This window comes from Rhinatrema bivittatum, chromosome 11 (genome assembly GCF_901001135.1).
Source record: "Rhinatrema bivittatum chromosome 11, aRhiBiv1.1, whole genome shotgun sequence".
NCBI classification, from domain to species: Eukaryota; Metazoa; Chordata; class Amphibia; order Gymnophiona; family Rhinatrematidae; genus Rhinatrema; species Rhinatrema bivittatum.
In genome coordinates, this window is record NC_042625.1 from 89,251,664 (window position 1) to 89,271,717 (window position 20,054).

At 44.7% G+C, this 20,054-nt stretch overlaps 1 protein-coding gene and 1 long non-coding RNA gene across 2 annotated transcripts in view; one reads left to right on the plus strand and one right to left on the minus strand.

Annotated features, from left to right (window-relative positions):
* The window catches only part of LOC115073437 (uromodulin-like), a 30,601-nt gene that overhangs the window by 7,741 nt on the left and 2,806 nt on the right, over window positions 1-20,054 (minus strand). Inside the window, exons 2-5 of the mRNA XM_029571867.1 lie at window positions 11,023-11,097; window positions 10,083-10,184; window positions 9,242-9,456; window positions 6,648-6,808 (exon numbers count right to left, since the gene is read on the minus strand). Of these exons, the coding sequence (XP_029427727.1) occupies window positions 6,648-6,808; window positions 9,242-9,456; window positions 10,083-10,184; window positions 11,023-11,071 (527 nt within the window). The 5' untranslated portion in view covers window positions 11,072-11,097. The remainder of the gene's footprint in view (window positions 1-6,647; window positions 6,809-9,241; window positions 9,457-10,082; window positions 10,185-11,022; window positions 11,098-20,054) is intronic.
* LOC115073439 overlaps window positions 1-20,054 on the plus strand; it is a 41,761-nt gene that overhangs the window by 1,918 nt on the left and 19,789 nt on the right. Inside the window, exon 2 of the long non-coding RNA XR_003852012.1 lies at window positions 18,352-18,518. This is a non-coding gene — a long non-coding RNA (uncharacterized LOC115073439). The remainder of the gene's footprint in view (window positions 1-18,351; window positions 18,519-20,054) is intronic.

Below are 20,054 nucleotides of genomic sequence, written 5' to 3' on the forward strand. Positions count from 1 at the left end.
CTCTGCCTCTGGTTGGTGGAAAGTGGCTGGGATTACAGGAGTTACAGGACGAAAGGCGACCAAAGAGGCAGCAATTCTGGGCCCTCGGTTAAATGCAGGGCCTAATTCAGGCCTGGTAAAAGGTCCCCTTACCCCCCCCAGACCCTGAGGTTTTTGACAGAACAAAAGGCAATTAAGGGGACACCAAGATGGAGCAAGGCCTACAGCTGCAGCGCACATTGGCAGGGATGGCAGATGAGGGCAGGAAATGCACCCAGTGTGACCACAACAAGCAGAGCACCATAGCGGGCTCAATGTGCCACAGGTTCGAGGCACCATAACCCCATGGGAAGCGCAGGTATGGCGGAGAGACCTGGGGGGAGGGGCGCATGCAAACTTTCTGTCTGGGAAAGACTCTAAGAGGGGAAAGAGTTAACACCTGCAGAAAGGGACAGCGAGGGAAGGGCCGACTGCGGCAGTACTGAGGAAGGGCTGGAGCCTGAGAGAAGCAGGCCTGAGCGGGAGGGGGGGGGGGGTCTCCCAGGCAAGATGAACAGGAAGAGAAGAGCAGTGAGGAATTGTCCTCTGAGTTCATCTTGATGATGCATAAAGTCTATTGGGAAATGAAAGGCAATGGCGGTGAGAGATCTCCCTTCAGGTAAGGCTGAATGGTGGATGAGGACAAAGAGGCCCCTTTGAAGGGTAGCGGGTGAGAGAGCCCTTTTGTACTGTGGCATAGCTAACGCAACCTCAAGGGTGAACCCACAAGGCCTGTGCCAGCAGCTGGTGAACACACCCTGTAGTGGGTCAGTCTGGAGTTTCACCTTTACTAGCTGCCTCCCCTGTAGGGAAGCTTAAATTTGGGGAAGAATTAGAGAAATTAATGAAAAATTGGGGTAACCTAAGACCCAGAGACTTCCAGAAGATCAGAACAGGGGAGCATGTAGGGGCTGTAGATGGTGTTTGGGAGAGATGACACAATATAGAGCTCCAAGATCCTACATCCAAGGGCCAGAGGGGAGGGGGGATCTAGTGGAAACAAATGATGGTATGAAGGTCTGCTTTTTGCTCCCCGCAGTAGGCGGTCGTCTAGCACAGTTTTACAAAGCGTGGACCCAATTAACCAAGGACAGATGGGTCTTAGCAGTTATACAACAGGGCTATGCCCTCAAGCTGGCCACCCTGGTTCCAGATCCATATGTGATGTCCCCATGCAGGTCACAAATTAGAAAGAAAGCCATTCAATCGACTTCAGAAAAATTGCACCTTCTGGAAGCAATAATACCCGTCCCAGAGTCCCAAAAGAGAGGAAGGATATTATTTGGTATATTTTGTACTTTCATAAAAACGAGGATGTCTCGTCCAGTGCTGGATCTGAAGAAAGTAAACAGGCACTTAAGGGACCCCAACTTCAAGATGGAAACATTGAGGTCAGTAACGGGAGTAGTAGGGAAAAGGGAATTCCTAACCTCCCTAGACTTGGCGGAAGCAGGGAGGTGCACCAGAAATATCTAAGGTTTGCAATCTTATGCTAGGACTCCAGAAAAGGAAATTAACAGGCAAGATTAAATCTCACCATAAATTGTAAAATCACAACAAAAGTAGAAACTATAAATATTGTTTTATTTTAAGTAATTAACAGAAAGCATATATATACTTAGGGAAGCCATATATAAACTACATTGCCAGTTTATTACACGTCTCTCATTGCCCAACTGTAGAGAGCACTAAATAGTGATTATTACAGAGGAAAATTTAAAATCACCGGTTCCAGTACAGATCCCTGGGGCACTGCACTATTTACCATCCTCCACTGAGTGTCTTACTCTCTCTTTCCTGCCTTTTAACCAAGTCACAATCCACAACACTGGTGTAGCTATAGGTGGGCCTGGGTGACCTACGGCTCATCCGCTTAAGATCATGCAAGCAGGGTTGCCCAGCACCAGAGGAAGAGGCCTGCAAGATGGCTGCCTTGGGACCCCATCCCACGGCAGCCAAAGAGGGGGAGGGCTGCCGCAGGACCCCATTCTGCAGTGGCCAATGGAGGAGAGGAAGGATCCAGTTTCCCCGCTGCTAAAGAAGGGGCCTGGCAGTGCTTGAAGAAGATGCCCTGTGTGTGTGTGTGAGAGAGAGAGCCTGTGTGTGTGTGTGTGTGTGTGTGTGAGGGAGCCTGTGTGTGTGTGTGTGTGTGTGAGAGGGAGCCTGTGTGTGTGTGTGTGTGTGTGTGTGTGTGTGTGTGAGAGAGGTAGCCTGTGTGTGTGTGTGAGAGAGGGAGCCTGTGTGTGTGTGTGTGAGAGGGAGCCTGTGTGTGTGTGTGTGTGTGAGGGAGCCTGTGTGTGTGTGTGTGTGTGAGGGAGCCTGTGTGTGTGTGTGTGTGTGTGTGAGAGGGAGCCTGTGTGTGTGTGTGAGAGGGAGCCTGTGTGTGTGTGAGAGGGAGCCTGTGTGTGTGTGAGAGGGAGCCTGTGTGTGTGTGTGTGTGTGTGCCTGCGTTTGGGAGCCTGAGAGACAAGACTTTGCAGACCGAGCATATGTTAGTGAAAAGTACCCAGTACTGCATGGGATGCCTGGTTCACAACTGATGTACGTTTTCAAAACCAAACAAAAACTGAAAAGATAAAGATTCTTTTAATGTATTAAATTAAGGGAAGAGCCTTTGTGTGTTAGAGACAGAGCGAGTGAGCTTGTGTGTCTGTGTGGGTGCCTGACAGCCAGGCCTTTGCAGACAGAGCACCTTTCACTGTTCAAGGTGCCACCTATTGGCCAGAAGCAGACATGACAGCGTGACTGACTAATACACAAGGCTTTTGTATAGAGAGATTTTATTGTTGTATGTGTTTTATATATTTCTATATGTAAGTCACATTAGGGGTTCATCAACCCTCCCAATCAGTAGGTTCTACAAATTGGTTGAGCAGTTGGTGTAGCAGACCTGGTATAGAGTGGTTTCTTTACTGGACGGGACAACTTTTCCCCCTCTGTAAATGAACAGATAATCCCAAGGTACTTGACTTTTTCTGACCCCAGCAACTGCCACCTCAGGCGAACCTAAACCCTGGGAAAAGGATTCAGGCCACACTTTGCATTGGTGATTACAATAATACCAAATTTATGAAACAACACAGGGGTATTCAAGAACCTCCACAGGCTTCCAAATAACAAAGAGCTTCAGCCAGCAGCCAAACAAAATGCCCCAGCAACACAAGCACCTCCTCAGTGTAGGAATTCATCTCTGAGAAAATCAGTCACTTACTCCAGTCTGAGGTCGAGATAAGAGAGACTTCCAAGGCAGGTCCCCATAACTCCTCCTGGGAGGATTGTACAAAAGAAGCTAGGCCTTAAGCCTAGGAATGGAGCATAAAGAGTACTTCCCTCCAAGAGAAAACTGTGTGGTGTCCACTGGGTTTTATACCAGGGTTCAAAACCACACACAACCAACAACCCAGATCTGATAAACCAGGCAGAAGTGCTCTCAGTGAAAGAATGCAGGAGAGAAGCCTGAAAATCTCACAGGCTTAAAAGCTACAAATACCATATTGTACCATCTACCAGTGAAACCAATACAGCCCATTATCTTCTGGGTAGAGGTGAAGTGTAGATTATAAGGCGGTTAAGAGGTGAAAATGTTAGTGGAATAAAGATTGCACTTGGGACCTGAGCTGCAGATAAGCTTCTGTATTTGTGATATGTGCTGTTTTATATTTGATAAGTTACTGTATTTCTGATGTATTTTGATATGGTGTAAGCTGCCCTGTGTTCTTATGGGAGGAGGGAGACAAACCAATACAGTGCAATCTAATGTAATGTGCATGTTTAAGAACCTTCTTCACTTACGAGTTTGCAGACATTTTGGATCCCACAATATTAGCCTTCTATCATAATTTCCACTCTGGGAAATAATCCCTCCTTCCAATCCCTATACCTCATGGCTCTGTCGGCAGTGGCGACATCAGCATCAGGGAGCGAGTGTGAGGCAGCGTGTGCTCACAGGGGAGGGAGGGGAGGCATGAGTACGTAGAAGCTCGGTACACTCAAGGCTCCACAGAACAGTGAGCGCACATGAAGGCGAGGGCTGGGCTTTGTATTTCTGTACGTAGTATTTAGTTCTAGGCGGATTATTGCTATTAACACAAATGCAGCCTCCAGACTGGGAGGAGTTCACAGGGCACACACCCAATACATGTGGCTAAGTGACCCCTGTCCTACAGGATTCTCCGTGGGGGAGGATAAGCTGAGCCCAGACCATGGCCTTTCTGCTCTTCCTGCACCACTTTGCAGATAATTTGACTCTGTACGAGTGCCTTTTACATAACATCCACAGAATAAATCAAATATGAAAGAGAATCTGTGGTTCTTTGTTTCCTCAAAAGAGTCCTTGGGGGGGGGGGGGTGTCTCTTCCCTATGCTGGGGGAGACATGTGAGGCCTCCCTGATTCTGGTGCGTGAGCAGTGAGCTTCTCAGGCAGAGAAAGACCAAAACGTATGCCCAGTAATTTTTTAGGGTAGTGGCGACCCCTGAGCCTTCCTTTAAGAGTAGTAGAAGCTGCCGCTCTATGAGAGCTACCCCCAAACTTTCTATTAAGGGTTACAGCAGCTGCCGCTCTGTGTAGGCTGCCCCCAAGCAGAAATGTAAACTTTTTTTCAATCCAAACTCCACAACTCCTTCAAGGGCGTCTGTCCTACACAGAAACAGGAAACACTTAAGAGCCGTTGCAGCAGCCTCCCCTGGGGGTGCTGTGGCCGAGATGCTATGCTCCTCTCTGCGTCTGTGAATGCTTAGCCTTTCTACAGCTACACCCTAGCAGGGATCTGACTCGTGCCCTACACAAATCTGTATTTCTTTTTTGTGAGTTTTGTCTGTCTTGTCCATTACTCAGGTGCAATAATTTGAAGTTCATCTTGCAATTTAGATATGTCCTTTTGTGGTATGTTTGTGTCTATGTGTAGGTGTATGCGTGCATATGTGTGTGTATATATGTATACACACTTTCCTATCCCTATGTATTGTACCCACTCTCAGATTCCCTAGAAATCTACCTCCTCTTACCTTATCATATCTGTATGTATCATTTCTCATGTACTCACTGCCTCGTTACTTTGCTATCTGCCATGGACCTATCTTTAGGAGAAGGTGGACTATCACAGGCTTTTACCTAAATAAATAAGACAATGAGGAGCTGCAGAGTGAATGCGTCAAGAGGTGAATGAGAAGCTTGAAGCTCAGAAGAGGGGTCATGTGAGTGCAGCCACTCTGAAGGAAGATAAGTTGTGCTGCCAGATTTTGAATAGATTGCAGGGGAGAAAGATTGTTCAGTGGGAGGATTGTGAAGAGCAAGTTGCAATGATCTAAACAGGAGATAATAAGAGTGGCTGAACATTTTGGAAGGACTAGAGGGCACTCCATGAAGTCAGCAAGTAGCACATTTAAGACTAATCGGAAAAAGTTCTTCACTCAATGCACAATTAAGTTCTGGAATTTGTTAGAGGATGTGGTTAGTGCAGTTAATGTAGCTGGGTTTAAAAAAGGTTTGGATAAGTTCATGGAGGAGAACTTCATTACCTGCTATTAATCAAGTTGACTTAGAAAATAGCCACTGCTACTACTGACATCAGTAGCATGGGATCTTCTTAGTGTTTGGGTACTTGCTAGGTTCTTATGGCCTGGATTGGGCGCTGTTGGAAACAGAATGCCGGGCTTGATGGACCCTTGGTCTGACCCAGAAAGGCAGTTTCTTATGCTCTCTTGGCCATGTTAAGTTTAAGACGGCAGTGGGACATCCAGGCAGCAATACAGACAAACAGGCTGAAATTTGGTACTGGATTTGTGGCAAAATTTCTGGGGTGAAGAGGTAGATCTCAGTTATCAGCATAAAAGTGGTACCGAAAGCTGAGGGAGGAGGTCAGAGCACCAAGGAAAGAAGGGTAAAGAGAAAAGAGAAGCAGGTCCAGAACAGAACCTGGAGATAGAGTGAAGGGAACAGTGGTGGATGAAGAACCCCACCCGTAAAAGTATGAGGGAGAGAGAAGAAGAAAACCAGGGTAGAGCAGAGTCCTGATATCCAAGAGAGCACAGTGTGTCAAGGAGTAGACATTGATCAGTGGTGTCAAATGCAGTCGATAGGTCAAGGAACATGAGGATCGAGTGGAGGTGCTTGGTCTCGGCCATATGTCTGGGTGTGGATATGTGTTTTTGTGTGTTGGTGTTTGTGTATGGGTGTGCGTATGTGGGTGCACAGACATGTGGATGCATGCGTGTGTTATTAGTAGAATATTGTTTAACGTTGTACCTCAGCTCTGAGTGCCCATTATCCCATCATCATCATGGGAAACCACAGAGGACTGGAGCAGGTTCAGGTTCTCATTGTGTTCTGACCATAGTTCTGTCCTTAGTTTCTGAACCTGTGACGAGTCAGTCAATGCCACAGAGTCTCCTCAGAGGATCAGAAACCAGAGCCCAGGGTGGCACCATGTCCAGGAATAGACAGATACGGTGCCCAGGAGGACTTGGTATGATCTGTGGAACTAACTTTACTTTCTGCCTTAAAATAAAGTGAGTGTTGCTGCCTATGTAAGAAGCCTTCTGGTCACTGCACATAGCTGTCATAATGGATAATAGCTTTATTATAAGAGGGGATTCCTTACGTCAAGGCTCATGCAATAACAGTACTCACCCCATCACTGGATGTAGACTGGCTGCCAGGGCCACCTGCATGGTGAGATTGTAAGCACAGGAGAAATTCTGGCTGACGTTGCCTGTTATGTAGAATAAATTTCCCACGAGAATGGGAAAGATATTGAGAACATTGCTGTAGATTACTTGGCTATTATTTATCTGAAATAAAAGAAGAAGAATGTTTATCATTTTTATGATGTCAGAAGATGTACACAGCACTGTACAGTGGTGATTAGTATCAGGTAAGGTGAGTCCCTGCTAGGGATGTGCAGGGAAAATGGTTTCATTTCATTTCATTTTTCTGTTTTGGAGGGGGAGGGGAGGATTTTGGGGTTTCTATTTGTTACATGTTTATCTTGGGTTGGTTTGTTTATTGAACTGAACTAAGCATTAAATTTAAACCTCAGCCACCCCCCAAGAAAGCAAACAATAATACTAGGGTTCCTCCCCATGCTGCCCCCAGATCTCCCTTCTCTTTTCAGTGGGGATCTGATGTAGAAAGGGACAGGAGCGATCTCCATTCACTTGGGCCTCATCAACGTCAATCTGAATCTGGTGCTGGCTGGCCATGGGTCGGCGCCATTTTACAGCTCTGTAACAAAATGGTGCCAGCAGTGTCATCTTCAAACTGGAGCAACTGGGGATTTCTTCTGCCCCTTTCTACATCTGAAACCCCTGCAGAAGGGGTAAGTTTGGTTAGGAGGGCTGAGGGAGAGGTTTAAGGTGTGTGTGTATGTGTTTATTTATTTAGAGGGTTTGTATATCATCGTTCCAAGTGAAAATCACTAGTTCACCCTGGTTTCAATAACAAACACCATTATTAGTTACAGGGTAATGGGTAGAGTATTCAGGTGGTAGCTTGGGATTGTATTAGTGGGGAGAGAAAGGGGTATAAGGGTAAAAATGGGAAGAGAGGATGAGAAAGTAATCATTGTCAGTTTGTGTTGAGTTGCATGCATTTTGAAACAGCCATGTTCCACGTTATACATAGATATAAAAGGGCAAACAAATCAGAGTCAAAATAAAAATTAAACATCTTAAATAAACATTGTGCATAAATTAGCTGGCCAATATGCACATAATTTATGCTAAGTTTCAAAGCAGATTTACACACCTAATTTGGCTTGGGAAAATGTATCCGGGCAAAACTGGGCACACACAGTTACACCTCCTATTTGGGTGCACATAGTCTTGCTGAAAAAAAAATGTACACGCTTGCTTTTTAAAAATAAAATATCTATGTGTAAATCTCAACCCTGCCCAGACTCTACCCCCGGACCACCTCTCCCCTATGCGCATGCGTCACTGTACCTGGCCTATTGGTTGCCCGACTTTCTAAAGGGCCATGTCTGCAGATAAAGCGCTACTGCTTTACCCGTTGAAGTCCCTGGGAAAAATTCCTCCTTCTAAGGAAATTTTCAAAGGCATTTCCATAGGTAAAACAAAAAAGCCTTATGTCAAAACGGTGCCGGCCTCAGGACTGACTGGTGCGATTTTTCATCCCAAGCCAGCAGGGCAGGAGCAACCTGGAGTCACTCCAGCTTCTTTCTACATTGGAGACCTGCAGAAGGAGTAAGCAAGGTCAGGGGGAAGCTGGGGGGGGGGGGGGGGGGGGAATGAGCTTCACATTGTAGGTTTTTTATTCATTGATTTTCTCAAATGAAAGTCAACAAAGAAAAGAAAGTTGTGGATTTTTTCATTTTGTTTTTAAACAAAGCAAAAGTGCATGTATTTTGTTGCATTTTCCATTTCATTTAAAAATTAAAGTACATAATAGCTTCATCTTTTAAGCTGCAGTCTGTTCACTTCCATTGCAGCCAGTTGTAGTGACCTGGCTGCACTACTGCACTCCTCTACCGGATGGGGAATCCCATGGGACTCACAATTTCGTAGATCTGCGGTGCCTTTACATCCTCCACTGGTTTGGATTTCAAATTTGCTGCTCAGGAGCCCAGCACGGGATCTAGATCAGGTTCCCCTGCTCAGTACCGGCTGCTTGCTCGAGCACCCTCCTCTCTCTCCACAGCTCCTCTGTTTCACTCCTCTCTCTCCCCTCTCTGGAGTTCTTCTGCCCTCGGATTTATTAAGGTAGATCCAGCTCTTCTTTGGGTTCTAGCACTAGGGGTCTCTAACAATGGAAGATCTCGTGACCTACACCAGGGGTGCTCAAACCGGTCCTATGCCCCCCCCCCCCCAGTTGGGTTTTCAGGGTATCCCTAATGAATATACATTAGGGATTGAGCAGGGGCCACATAGACTATGTAGGGCAGATGAGTGTATGAGCCACTACATTCAATTTGTACCAAGTTTCTCTCCTACACTGCAGTCTATAACTTATTAGTTGTGTTTCATTTTTATTTTCTGCTCCGCCTGGCTTTCTTTGTTGTTCCTTTTATCCCCCTCCCCAGCCCTGTTTTTTGTACTTTCCATCTGTCAGTTCAAATGGAAACCGGTACGATGTTGCACACTAATGTCGGTATATAAAAGCTATAAATAAATAAATAAATAAATACTTTGCTCTTGTATGAGACAAGGAGAGGAGAGGAGAGCAGAGCTCCATAACCCAAACCCCTGCCTTTCTCTGGTTCTTACCGTCATGTTGGTGCCACAGTCTCCCACTTTAGTAGTTGCATTAATGGAGATCTGAGCTGTGTTATTGGCTGATATCCCCCGGGTCCCTGTACAGCTGGAGTTCAGTTGCAGTTCCATGCTGCTGGCATTCAGCCAATTCGCCTCCAGCTGGCACCTGCTGATCGTCAGCATCATCACACCAGGCAGGCACTGCAGGACAGGAGACGGATTTTGCGCTGAAAGAGAGACAGAAACAATGCGGGTCTCAGTTTTGCGCGATGTTAAGATGGAGCAGGGAGGCGAGCGAGGCCGCTGGGAGTCCCAGGAGCCTTTAGTGTGGACGGTGAGGGGACGTGAGGATGCCTCTTTCATACTGTGCCAGCCTTATGCATTGCTTTTCTTTATTCTCCCTCCATCCCTGCCCTGTCTTCTAATACTTGGGGATTTCTCTATGCAAAATATGAATACATAAAGGCTATTTCCATTAGGTTTGCATAAAGTGGGAATCTCCTCTTCCTCTGATACTTTTGGAATTGTGAATACCAGAACAGGTCGAGCACAGTTCTGCGGTCAGGATTGTATCGGGTGCACAGTAGGATTCTGCGGCCAGGATTGTATCGGGTGCACAGTAGGATTCTGCGGCCAGGATTGTATCGGGTGCACAGTAGGATTCTGCGGCCAGGATTGTATCGGGTGCACAGTAAGATTCTGCGGCCAGGATTGTATTGGGTGATCAGTAAGGTTTTGCGGCACTACCGGGGAATTTTGCTAAGGCCTAGAGACCTCCCATTGTGCTGACTGGGCTGCTTCTGTGTGACTTAGCAATGAAAGGGACTGATCCGTCGCAGCTTCTGTTACTCACTGGTGTTTGTGCCTTGGTACATGGAGGTGTTACAGGCGCAAGAGCCATTAGCTGGATATTCATCTGAAGCACAAGGTGGACTGAGATCAACTACAGCCAACGCTGGAAAGAAAGAGAGAAGAGATTTATTGAGGTTTTACAAGACAGGAGCAGCCATTCTGTCAAATCCCTTCCTCATAATAACATTCACTGAAACCTGCTTTTTAACAGCACAGCAGCCTGTCTGGCAAAAGATTCTCTATTGCTGCTAAAACAGAGCAAAACTGAGTTTTACTTAACCTGACAAACTATCAAAGAATCCTCCAAAGTGAATGAGAACAGTTTGAAAGGGATTTAGCCCGGTGAAGAAGCAGCTCCCGCTGCATTTCCCTGGTGAGCGTTTTTGCCGAATGGGGAGAAGCCTGCGCGGATTAAAAAGACGCGCACCCGAGGGAGCCTGTTTAGGGTGGGGGGTGGGAGCCTAAATAACCCAGACCCTTGAATCCCCTCTCCCCATTCTGCTGCTCACAGGTAACGCGCTCTGCCTTCGCACCTGCTTGATTCAATGTTTGAGAAGGAGTCAGGAGTCTGCCAGTCCGAAAGTACCCGCGGCTTTGCAGAAGCACGGACTATGCACAGAGTCCCCAATTTAACACAGCTTAGTACATGTCCTATACTCATTTCCCCTCTAGTGTTAACATCATATTTTACTTTTGAAACTAATGACTTGCATTATTGAATGGAACAAACGTGCCCAGAGCTGATAACATCAGGGAGAGCTCCGTGGCCATCGCTAAGCTCCGAGCCGGTGGGACAGACAGACAGCGCCTGAGATTACATTTTGTAAGGCAGAACATCTGTAGCTCTAGGAAAGGCATCAGATCCCGAGGTAGCAGGGGGGTCCCTCCACCCCTCTCTGGCCCTATCCGTGTGTATAAGTCAAATCTCACAGGTTTCTTACCGATCTGCAGGAAGCACAGAGTGAGGGCGATCCCCAGAAAGGTCTTCATCTTCCAGTTCTGTCTCTGACCTTCAGCTGGAAAAAATAAAAAGTAACAATTGTAAGATTAATGACTTTGGGCCAGAGGTACTAACGGGGTTTCCTCATTTTTTGTCTACCGGAAAAATACTTAGTTCCTCTGGCACTTTTTCGTCTCAATATTCAATACAGCAAAATAATAATAAAAAAGCTAGCCCAAAGCACCTGTGGTCAGTTTTGAAAGACGACACGGAGGTAGGAGTAGTGGCAGCAGGTGAGCCCAGGTGTTATTTTTGCCTTTTATAGTCCTGAGAAGGTGGGGCAAAAAGACAGTGGGAGGGTGGAGGAATGTCAGGGTAATCTGTCCATATTAATTCTCTTGGCTTTCAGCCAGTCCTGTGAATTTTATTGCACCTCCCCAGGGGAGCAAAACGCCTTTCCTTCCCCAGCAGAGGCAGTGCCAGGAGGAAGACTCAGGTCCTGTAGTACCTGAGGATTTGGGGCACTTTCTAAGGCCAGGGTCTCTCTTTCTTCCCTGCAAATCTGAAAATTATGTATATGAAAAGGGGCTTTGCATGAAGTCAGATACCTAGAGTTAAAGGTCCACAAACATGGTGTAGCTGATATCTTTTCATTAGACTAACAATACTTTTTCTGAGTTTGAGGGCTCTGCCCTATTCCTTTTTCACAAACCTGAGGAGATGTGTGTGTGTGTGTGTGTGTGTGTGTGTGTGTGTGTATGGGGAGAGAGCAGAGATCTAGAAATGAGAAAACTAGTCACAGATGTAGCACAACAAAAAGCTGAGCTTTAATTCTATAAATCCAGGTGGACTCACCTAAATCACACTACTTTAACTATGAGAAATCCAAAGCTTACATATGTGACCATGGTATGGAAAACTGTGTGTTTTGGGCAATGATTTATAAAACAGAGCTCTCTTCCCCAGCATGATCTGGTCCACAGTGGGTTGGCACAATCCCAGACCTCTGAAGCAGTCACCTCTGGTGGCACCTTGTGATGCAGGCAGGATTGCGCACTGGTTACACCAAATGTCATTCTCGGGAGCAACACACAGGCCGTGCCTTTTTTTTTTTTTAATCTAAAGACTGCTTCAGTGCCACTCATGGGTCTGGAGAGTAAGGCTGGTGCATGTGCAGATGTTGACGTCAGGCATTCTTCAGCAAGTGATGCACTGATATCCAAGCCCTAATTTAGGCATAGGCAACCCAGGCAACTGCCTAGGGAACCACATTTTGAAGGCACAAAATATCCAAACCAAAAAAGGAGCCTGCTTCTACTTGCTTTAAATATTGGGGTTACATTAGCCTCCCTCCGGAATTCAGGTACAATGGATGATTTTAATGATAGGTTACAAATTTTAGCTAATACATCTGAAATTTCATTTTTTAGTTCCTTCAGAACCCTGGGGTGCATACCATTCTGTCCAGGTGATTTGCTACTCTTTAGTTTGTCATTCTGACCTACTACATCTTCCAGGTTCACAGTGATTTGGTTCAGTTAATCTGAATCATCACCCCTGAAAACTATCTCTGGAACCTGTATCTCCCCAATATCTGTTCATTATCTTTGTGAGAGAAGGTGAAGTTTGTCTATTTGCGGATGATGCTAAGATCTGCAACAGTGGACATGACAGAAGGAGGAGAGAGTATGAAAAGTGATTTAAGAAAGCTTGAAGACTGGTCGAGGATTTGGCAGCTGGGATTCAATGCCACGATGTGCAACCTCATGCATCTGGGGTGTAGTAATCCAAAAGAGCCGTATGTGATGGGTGGTGAAAGACAAATGTACACGGACTGGGTCCTTGGGGTGATAGTGTCTGGCGATAGGAAAGAGGTGAAGCAATGGGACAAGGTGATAGCTAAAGCTGAAAGAATGCTGAGCCACATAGAGAAATAACCAGTAAGAAAAAGGGGTGGTGCTGCCCTTGTACAGATCCTTGGTGAGGCCTCACCTGGAGCACTACGTTCAATACTGGAGCCCTTATCTCAAAAAGGATAGAGTTAGGATGGAGGAGGTCCAAAGAAGGGTGACCAAAATGGTAAGGGGTTTGTATTGGAAGACTTATGAGGGTAGGCTGAAGGATCTAAATATGTGCACCCTGGAAGAGAGGAGATGCAGGGGAGATAGGATACAGATCTTCAGATACCTGAAAGGTTTCAATGATGCACATACTTTGAACATTTTATAGAACTAGAGGTCTTGAAATGAAACTCCAGGGGGGCAACTCAGAACCAATGTCAGGAAATATTTCTTCATGGAAAGCATGGTGGATGCCTGGAATGCCCTTCTGGAGGAGGTGGTGAACACAAAAACAATCAAAGGATCATGGGATAAACACTGTGGATCCCCAAAGGCTGAAGATGGAAATGAAGAAAAGGGTACATGTGGTAACCTGCTCGGTGGCGATTACTACCCTTAGCAATTTGCATGGGGATTACTACCCTTAATCACCAAGCCTTGATGCTTTTGACACAGCTGCTCTCCACTTTGATGGCTTGGTGGGGGAAAGGTAAATTGGATTCAAAGGACAACCAACTCAGGCCCTGATTTTTATGGTCTGGGGTACTGATATGCATACATAAGGGAAGAACCACAGGACCGCTTCTATGGCCGAGTTCAAAAGCAAAGCCCATCAAGCAGCACTGTCTGAATTTTCAAGAAGGCTCCTCACCCAGTAAAAATGTTGCTTTGACAATGTATAAGGCTTGGGGGTAACCTGCATTAGAGATGTGAATCGTGTGCCAGATCGTCTTAACGATCAGATTCGGCTGGGGGGGGTGGGGGAATCTGATCGTTAAGATATGTGAATTGGAATCGTTTCTGATTCCAATTCACATCGCTAGGGAGGCCCGCGCTGCTAAAAAAACCCAAAAACCAACCGACCCGTTAAATCGACCCCCCCCCCCAACCCCCCCCAAAATCTTTTAAAATTACTGGTGGTCCAGGGGGGCCTCGGGGAGAGGAGAGATCCAGGGGGGCCTCGGGGAGAGATTTCTCAGCATCAGCTGTTCTAAAAAAAAAAAAAAAAATGGCGCCGATGCCCCTTTGCCCTTACCATGTGACAGGGTATCCGTGCCATTGGCCGGCCCCTGTCACATGGTAGGAGCACTGGATGGCCGGCACCATCTTTAAAGATGGCGCCAGCCACTTTACTCATCAGCCCCTATTATAATAATAGGGGCTGAAAACCCCTTGACTGGAGGTAGATCATGCTCCATCTTTTCTCTTCAAGGTGCACTCTGTGCTGGAAGTTGGGTTGAACCTGTCAGTCGTGAGCCCTGGGTCAGCATCCCACTCGGTGAGAGATGTCTCACTGATCTCAGTGCAGAGAATTCTGCTTCAGATCGATGCCTCTCCAGGAAGGCCTCCTATAGATATTTACCCTGGTGAGATCCAAGGCTTTCGGTAGTTTGTCAGTCATGAGCCCTGGGTCAGCATCCCACTCGGTGAGAGATGTTCACTGATGTCAGTGCAGAGAATTCTGCTTCAGATCGATTCCTCTCCAGGAAGGCCTCCTATAGATATTTACCCTGGTGAGATCCAAGGCTTTCAGTAAGCTGGGCCTGGAAGCTTTTGTGCCAGCCATGGAGGTGCCCACCCGGGTGATGTGACGTGTAAGTATGGTGCTTCCTCTTGGAGGCCATGAAAATTTGCTAGGAATTCAAGAAGTCTTGACTGAAGGGCTGAGATCAGAAACCACCACCACATTCTTACAAAACTTGACATTTAGACGTTGGTCTGGGTGCTGGGTGAAATATGAGAGCTTATAAGCTCACCTACCCAGGATGGTAGATATACAAAGAGGAAGATATAATAATCTGAATTGGATAAAAAGTGATATTCTAAACATAGCCGATGGTAAGGATGGAACTGGGGGAGCGGGGGGAGGCAGTCCACACTCCCACTGATATTATGACATTATTTATACCAGTCATTTTAGATATATATGTACATTATTATTATATTATTTAGCAACCCCCACTGGTCAAATTATAAACCAGTTAATGCTGCACAAAGCAAATATATTCTGCTTAGCTGTTTTGTTAAAAATGATATACTGTTATTATAGTTACTCTGTAAAAAGCTGTTAAATGGATTACACTGTAAAGCTATGTTGCTGACTCCATGTTGACTGTAAACCGATATGATGTCCAACAACGAATATCGGTATAGAAAAACCTTAAATAAATAAATACATTTGTGAGTGTGGAAATAAACTTCCAGCTTCTCCATGTGATGGGAGAGCCCTCCCCAGCTGATATCACAAGCTATTTAGCCCAGTGGTGGTCCTGATCCTACAGTTGGTCAAGTGGATTACAAACTGGTTAAAAGACAGGAAACAGAGAGTAGGATTAAATGGGCAATTTTCTCAGTGAAAAAGGGTAAACAGTGGAGTGCCTCAGGGATCTGTACTTGGACCGGTGCTTTTCAATATATATATAAATGATCTGGAAAGGAATACGACGAGTGAGGTTATCAAATTTGCGGATGATACAAAATTATTCAGAGTAGTTAAATCACAAGCAGACTGATACACTACAGAAGGGCAACCAAAATGATAAAGGGAATGGAACAGCTCCCCTATGAGGAAAGGCTGAAGAGGTTAGGGCTGTTCAGCTGGGAGAAGAGACGGCTGAGGGGGGATATGATAGAGGTCTTTAAGATCATGAGAGGTCTTGAACGAGTAGATGTGAATCGATTATTTACACTTTCGGATAATAGAAGGACCAGGGGGTATTCCATGAAGTTAGCAAGTAGCACATTTAAGATTAATCGGAGAAAATTATTTTTCACTCAACGCACAATAAAGCTCTGGAATTTGTTGCCAGAGGATGTGGTTAGTGCAGTTAGTGTAGCTGGATTCAAAAAAGGTTTGGATAAGTTCTTGGAGGAGAAGTCCATTAATTGCTATTAATCAAGTTTACTTAGGGAATACCACTGCTATTAATTGCATCAGTGGCATGGGATCTTCTTAGTATTTGGGTACTTGCCAGGTTCTTATGGCCTGGTTTGGCCTTTGTTGGAAACAGGATGCTGGGCTTGATGGACCCTTGCTCTGACTCAGCATGGCAATTTCTTATGCTCTTATGTTCTTGTCTATGGCTGGCAGCTGGGATATATTCTTAGCAGTGTGGACAGTAATAAGTAGGTAGACTGGAAGAGCCAATTGATCTTTATCTACTGTCATGAATGCCATCTACCCTGTGCCTATATTACTGCTGCTGTTCTGGAACTGGGTGGGAGCAAATCATTCCTGGCTCCTGAATCCATTGGGGATCCAAAGATGTCGGTGAAAGAACCAGCTGCTATTGCAGCAGAAGCGGGTGCTGGAGACTCCTCAGGCTATCATGCTTGAGGAAATATAGAGGGCCATTTCTAAAATGTAGCTCTCCATGTCTTCTTGTGTACATGAGTTTTCTTTCATCATGCAGCAAGGGGAGACTGATCCGTCCATATATGGACATACTTTGGATGACCAAAAGGATTCTAGAATCAGGTCAGATCACTGATCTGAAAAGGCTAAATTGCAGACAATTTTGTTCTCCATCAGAAAATAGTCTTTGGAAAACACTGCTAAAAGGAGTAATTTATGTTTATTTTAATGTTATTTTTTTTGGAGATTCTCAAAGTTCCCTAGCAAGCCATTCCTGTCTCGCAAATAGGGTAATTTTCAAAAGGATTTACATCCTTAAAACTAGGTTTTACATGTTTATATGCATTTTACTTGTGTAAGTGGGCTTTTGAAAATTTACAAATATAACATTGAATTGTTAATAGGTTTTACATGCGGAAGTGCCCTATAAACATGTAAATGAGCTTTAGAAAATTGCTATGCTAGTATGTTACATTTACTCCTTAGGAGTTAATTTTCAAAGAGTTTATTAATTGTTTACCCCTAAGCAATGGAGTAATGAATCTATATCTGGGAAGGAAGAGCTAGGGCTGACTGGAGGCTTGGATGAGATTCAAGAACTACAGCAAGACTCATTGCATTACTTACCCTAAAACTGGATTCTGAGACCTTTGTTTTTTTTTTACAACAAAGGTGCTTTGGTTTGGGATCTTAAAATCCATGTTTTCCCTGATATTACGCAGGCTATCAGGGAGAGACAAAAGACATTTTTAGGTCTCTGCCAAGAAGTGGTTCATATAAGTGGGGAATTGTATTTAAATGTTCAATTTAAATGCTCTTTGATGTATCCAGCTAGCTCTTAATTTGTTTTCTATGACTCAGATGTCTCCAAACAAAAAATGTGGTATGCTCAGATGTTATATATTTGGAAATGTCAGCCATTTCTTCTATAAGAATGCAAATAAACAGGTTTACAGGCAGTGACAGCTGTCAAACAGAACATCCCCCAGACTGATACAGCATTACGCTATTATTTATTTATTTATTTATACAATTTCTGTGCTGCGTTATCCAAGTGTTCCAGGCAATTTTCATAAATCAGACAAATAAAAAAGCAGACAATTACATCAGATTCCCAACCTGCTAGCTGGCTCAGAAGCACTCAAAATCATACCGTAAATTATGGCTAAAAATCTGATGACATGATGGCTATAAAGATGTATTAAATGCCTTCCCAAATAAGTACATTTTAAGAGCCTTCTCGAGGGCAAGGAGTGTACACTGAGCTTTATTTGTTTCAATTTGTTTTTTTTTATTTTGTATTTTTTTTCCATTTTTTTCCATTTGTTTGTTTCATTGTATTTGTTCCAAACAAAACAAGCAACAAAAATGCAAAAAGAAGCAAAAAGAAAAAAATATAGTACACCTCTGAAATCGTCATGCTACATCTTACCCCATCAGTGGGTCTTCTTTTGGCAGAAGAGATCCCCAGTTGCTCCTGCCCTGCCTGTCCTGGTATTCAAAATGATAGCAGTGGGCTTATTGCTACATTGTTCTTTTGGAATTGTTTGTTGCAGTATCATGGATTTCACCTATTGTTCTTTTTTTTTTTTTTTTTGCCATTGTTGGTTTTAATGCTTTTGTTCCTACAAAAAAGTCCCTTGTTTTATCTACTTTTAATTACAAAACTAGAACATAGCAAAACAAACTGTAAACAAGAAATATGCTCAGAAGTAAATGTCAAAGCTCACCCAGCTATTGCGTCAAGATCCTCTGCTATATCCCTCCCTCCTTCCCTGAATAGGTTTACCTGCATATTTGAGCAAAGTGCCCTTGAGAACTACCTGCTCGTGTGATGATTAAGGAATGTGCTTGTTTATAGTTATTGTTTAGCATTTTGCTGTCATGGATTTTGTACTTTTTTTTGTTTTCACAGTGAGATACTATGCGCCCACTGCATTGATGGGAAGGCTGGCCAGACAGGATCTCCATTCTTTGTGAGACTGAATAGATGAGTAACCATGAGGACAATTTTAGAATGAGTTTAGCAAGCAGCCAGCTTGAGTAAAATCCTTTTTTGAAAATTACCATCCCTGTCTGAAGGTAAAATTACCTACATGTGGGCACTTTTACTTTTGCTGCAAAAGGGGAGCAGGGGAAGGTAGAGTAGTTGGGGTGGGGGTCCCTTTCAAAACAAAACAAAACCACATTAAATGATCGTCTTTTGTTTCATTTTGACAATGAAAGGGAATGGGCATTTCCTTGAGATTCCCTATTTCTCTTCCAGTGGAAGCCCATCCCTGGTCTGCATGTCTGCAAGGGCCTTCTCAGTTGCTATCTGTCTGCCATGCTGGTGTGGCACCTGTCGTGGTCTCCTTTTCCCGAGTGGCTGCTCCCTCCTTCTGTCCCCCTCTGTTGTTCCTGTGCGTTGCGTTGCGTGTGTGTGGGCTGTAGCATTGTTTCCTTTGGGTGTGGTCCTCTGTCGCAGGCCATGGAACGTCGCATGCCATTTCTGTGTTCTTCAGAACGGGTTGTCCTCTTGCTTGTCTCTGTCTTTCTTGATTACATTATGTAAAGGTAATCAAATTGCCAGCATTTTGGCAAACCCCTCAAGTAGTTTTTTACCTGAAGGTTTTACTGAAACATTGAAAGCAAAACTACATGGATATTTTCGCTTGGATATTTGTGCTTGCCCCATGAAGACTGCCCACCCAAATCTGTGCCTGCTTATGGTGCAGATAGACTTTTAAGGCAAATGTAGATGGGGGTATTGATTAATTATTCAAAAGTACCCATATAAATTCCTCCCCTGACTGAACTCCACTCCAGAAATGCCTCCAAAGATAAGCAGATAACTGTAACCGTGTTGTTGACTTACATGGGTATTTTTACCTGATAGGTAGGCAATAATGGGTAAAATAGCCTTTTACCTGTGGAAAGGGCTTTCATTATTGTCCCCTATGAATTAATTCTATAACTGCCGGCACTGCTGCAACATCTTGGTCCATTTTTCAGAGGGAAAGCACACACGGGCCTTCCTTTTGAACATTATCCCAGGAAAACCACTTGCAGACATTTACGCCTGTGTATTTATGGCATTTCTGCAGGTTACATAGCGTTTTACCCATGGAAATGGGCTCTCTGAATATTGCTCACCCCATATGCATCTAAAAGTAAGTCTGTGCTTTGATCTGCATATGGCAGATGCGTTTCTGGGATGGGAAGAGGTCAGACTGTGGAACAAAAGGTGTAGATTTGTACAATCAAAACTAAACATGTGGCTTCCAATGGAAAAATCACCCAAAGAGAAAGCAAGCACAAATCTCTGCAGGTAAAGTTTTCTGAGGCAATAGCAAATGCAAAATGACCTGAGTAGTTTTTCTTTGATTATTCATGCAAACTCCTTGGGTAAGAAGTACTCGCAGAGTTGGAACCAATACCCCTCAGTGAGTTTTTTCCAAAGTTTAGTGCTGCGTGCGCATGGATGATGGGTGTGAATGCACGAGCGTTCTGATGGTGTATGCTAGTGAGAGAGACTGTGAACAAGAAATACAAATAGGGGCAGGAGGGAGGCAGGAGTGGGGAGAGGGGCAGCGTCTTCAGGTGGTTATGCAGTAGGTCGGGTCTGGTCAGTGCTGC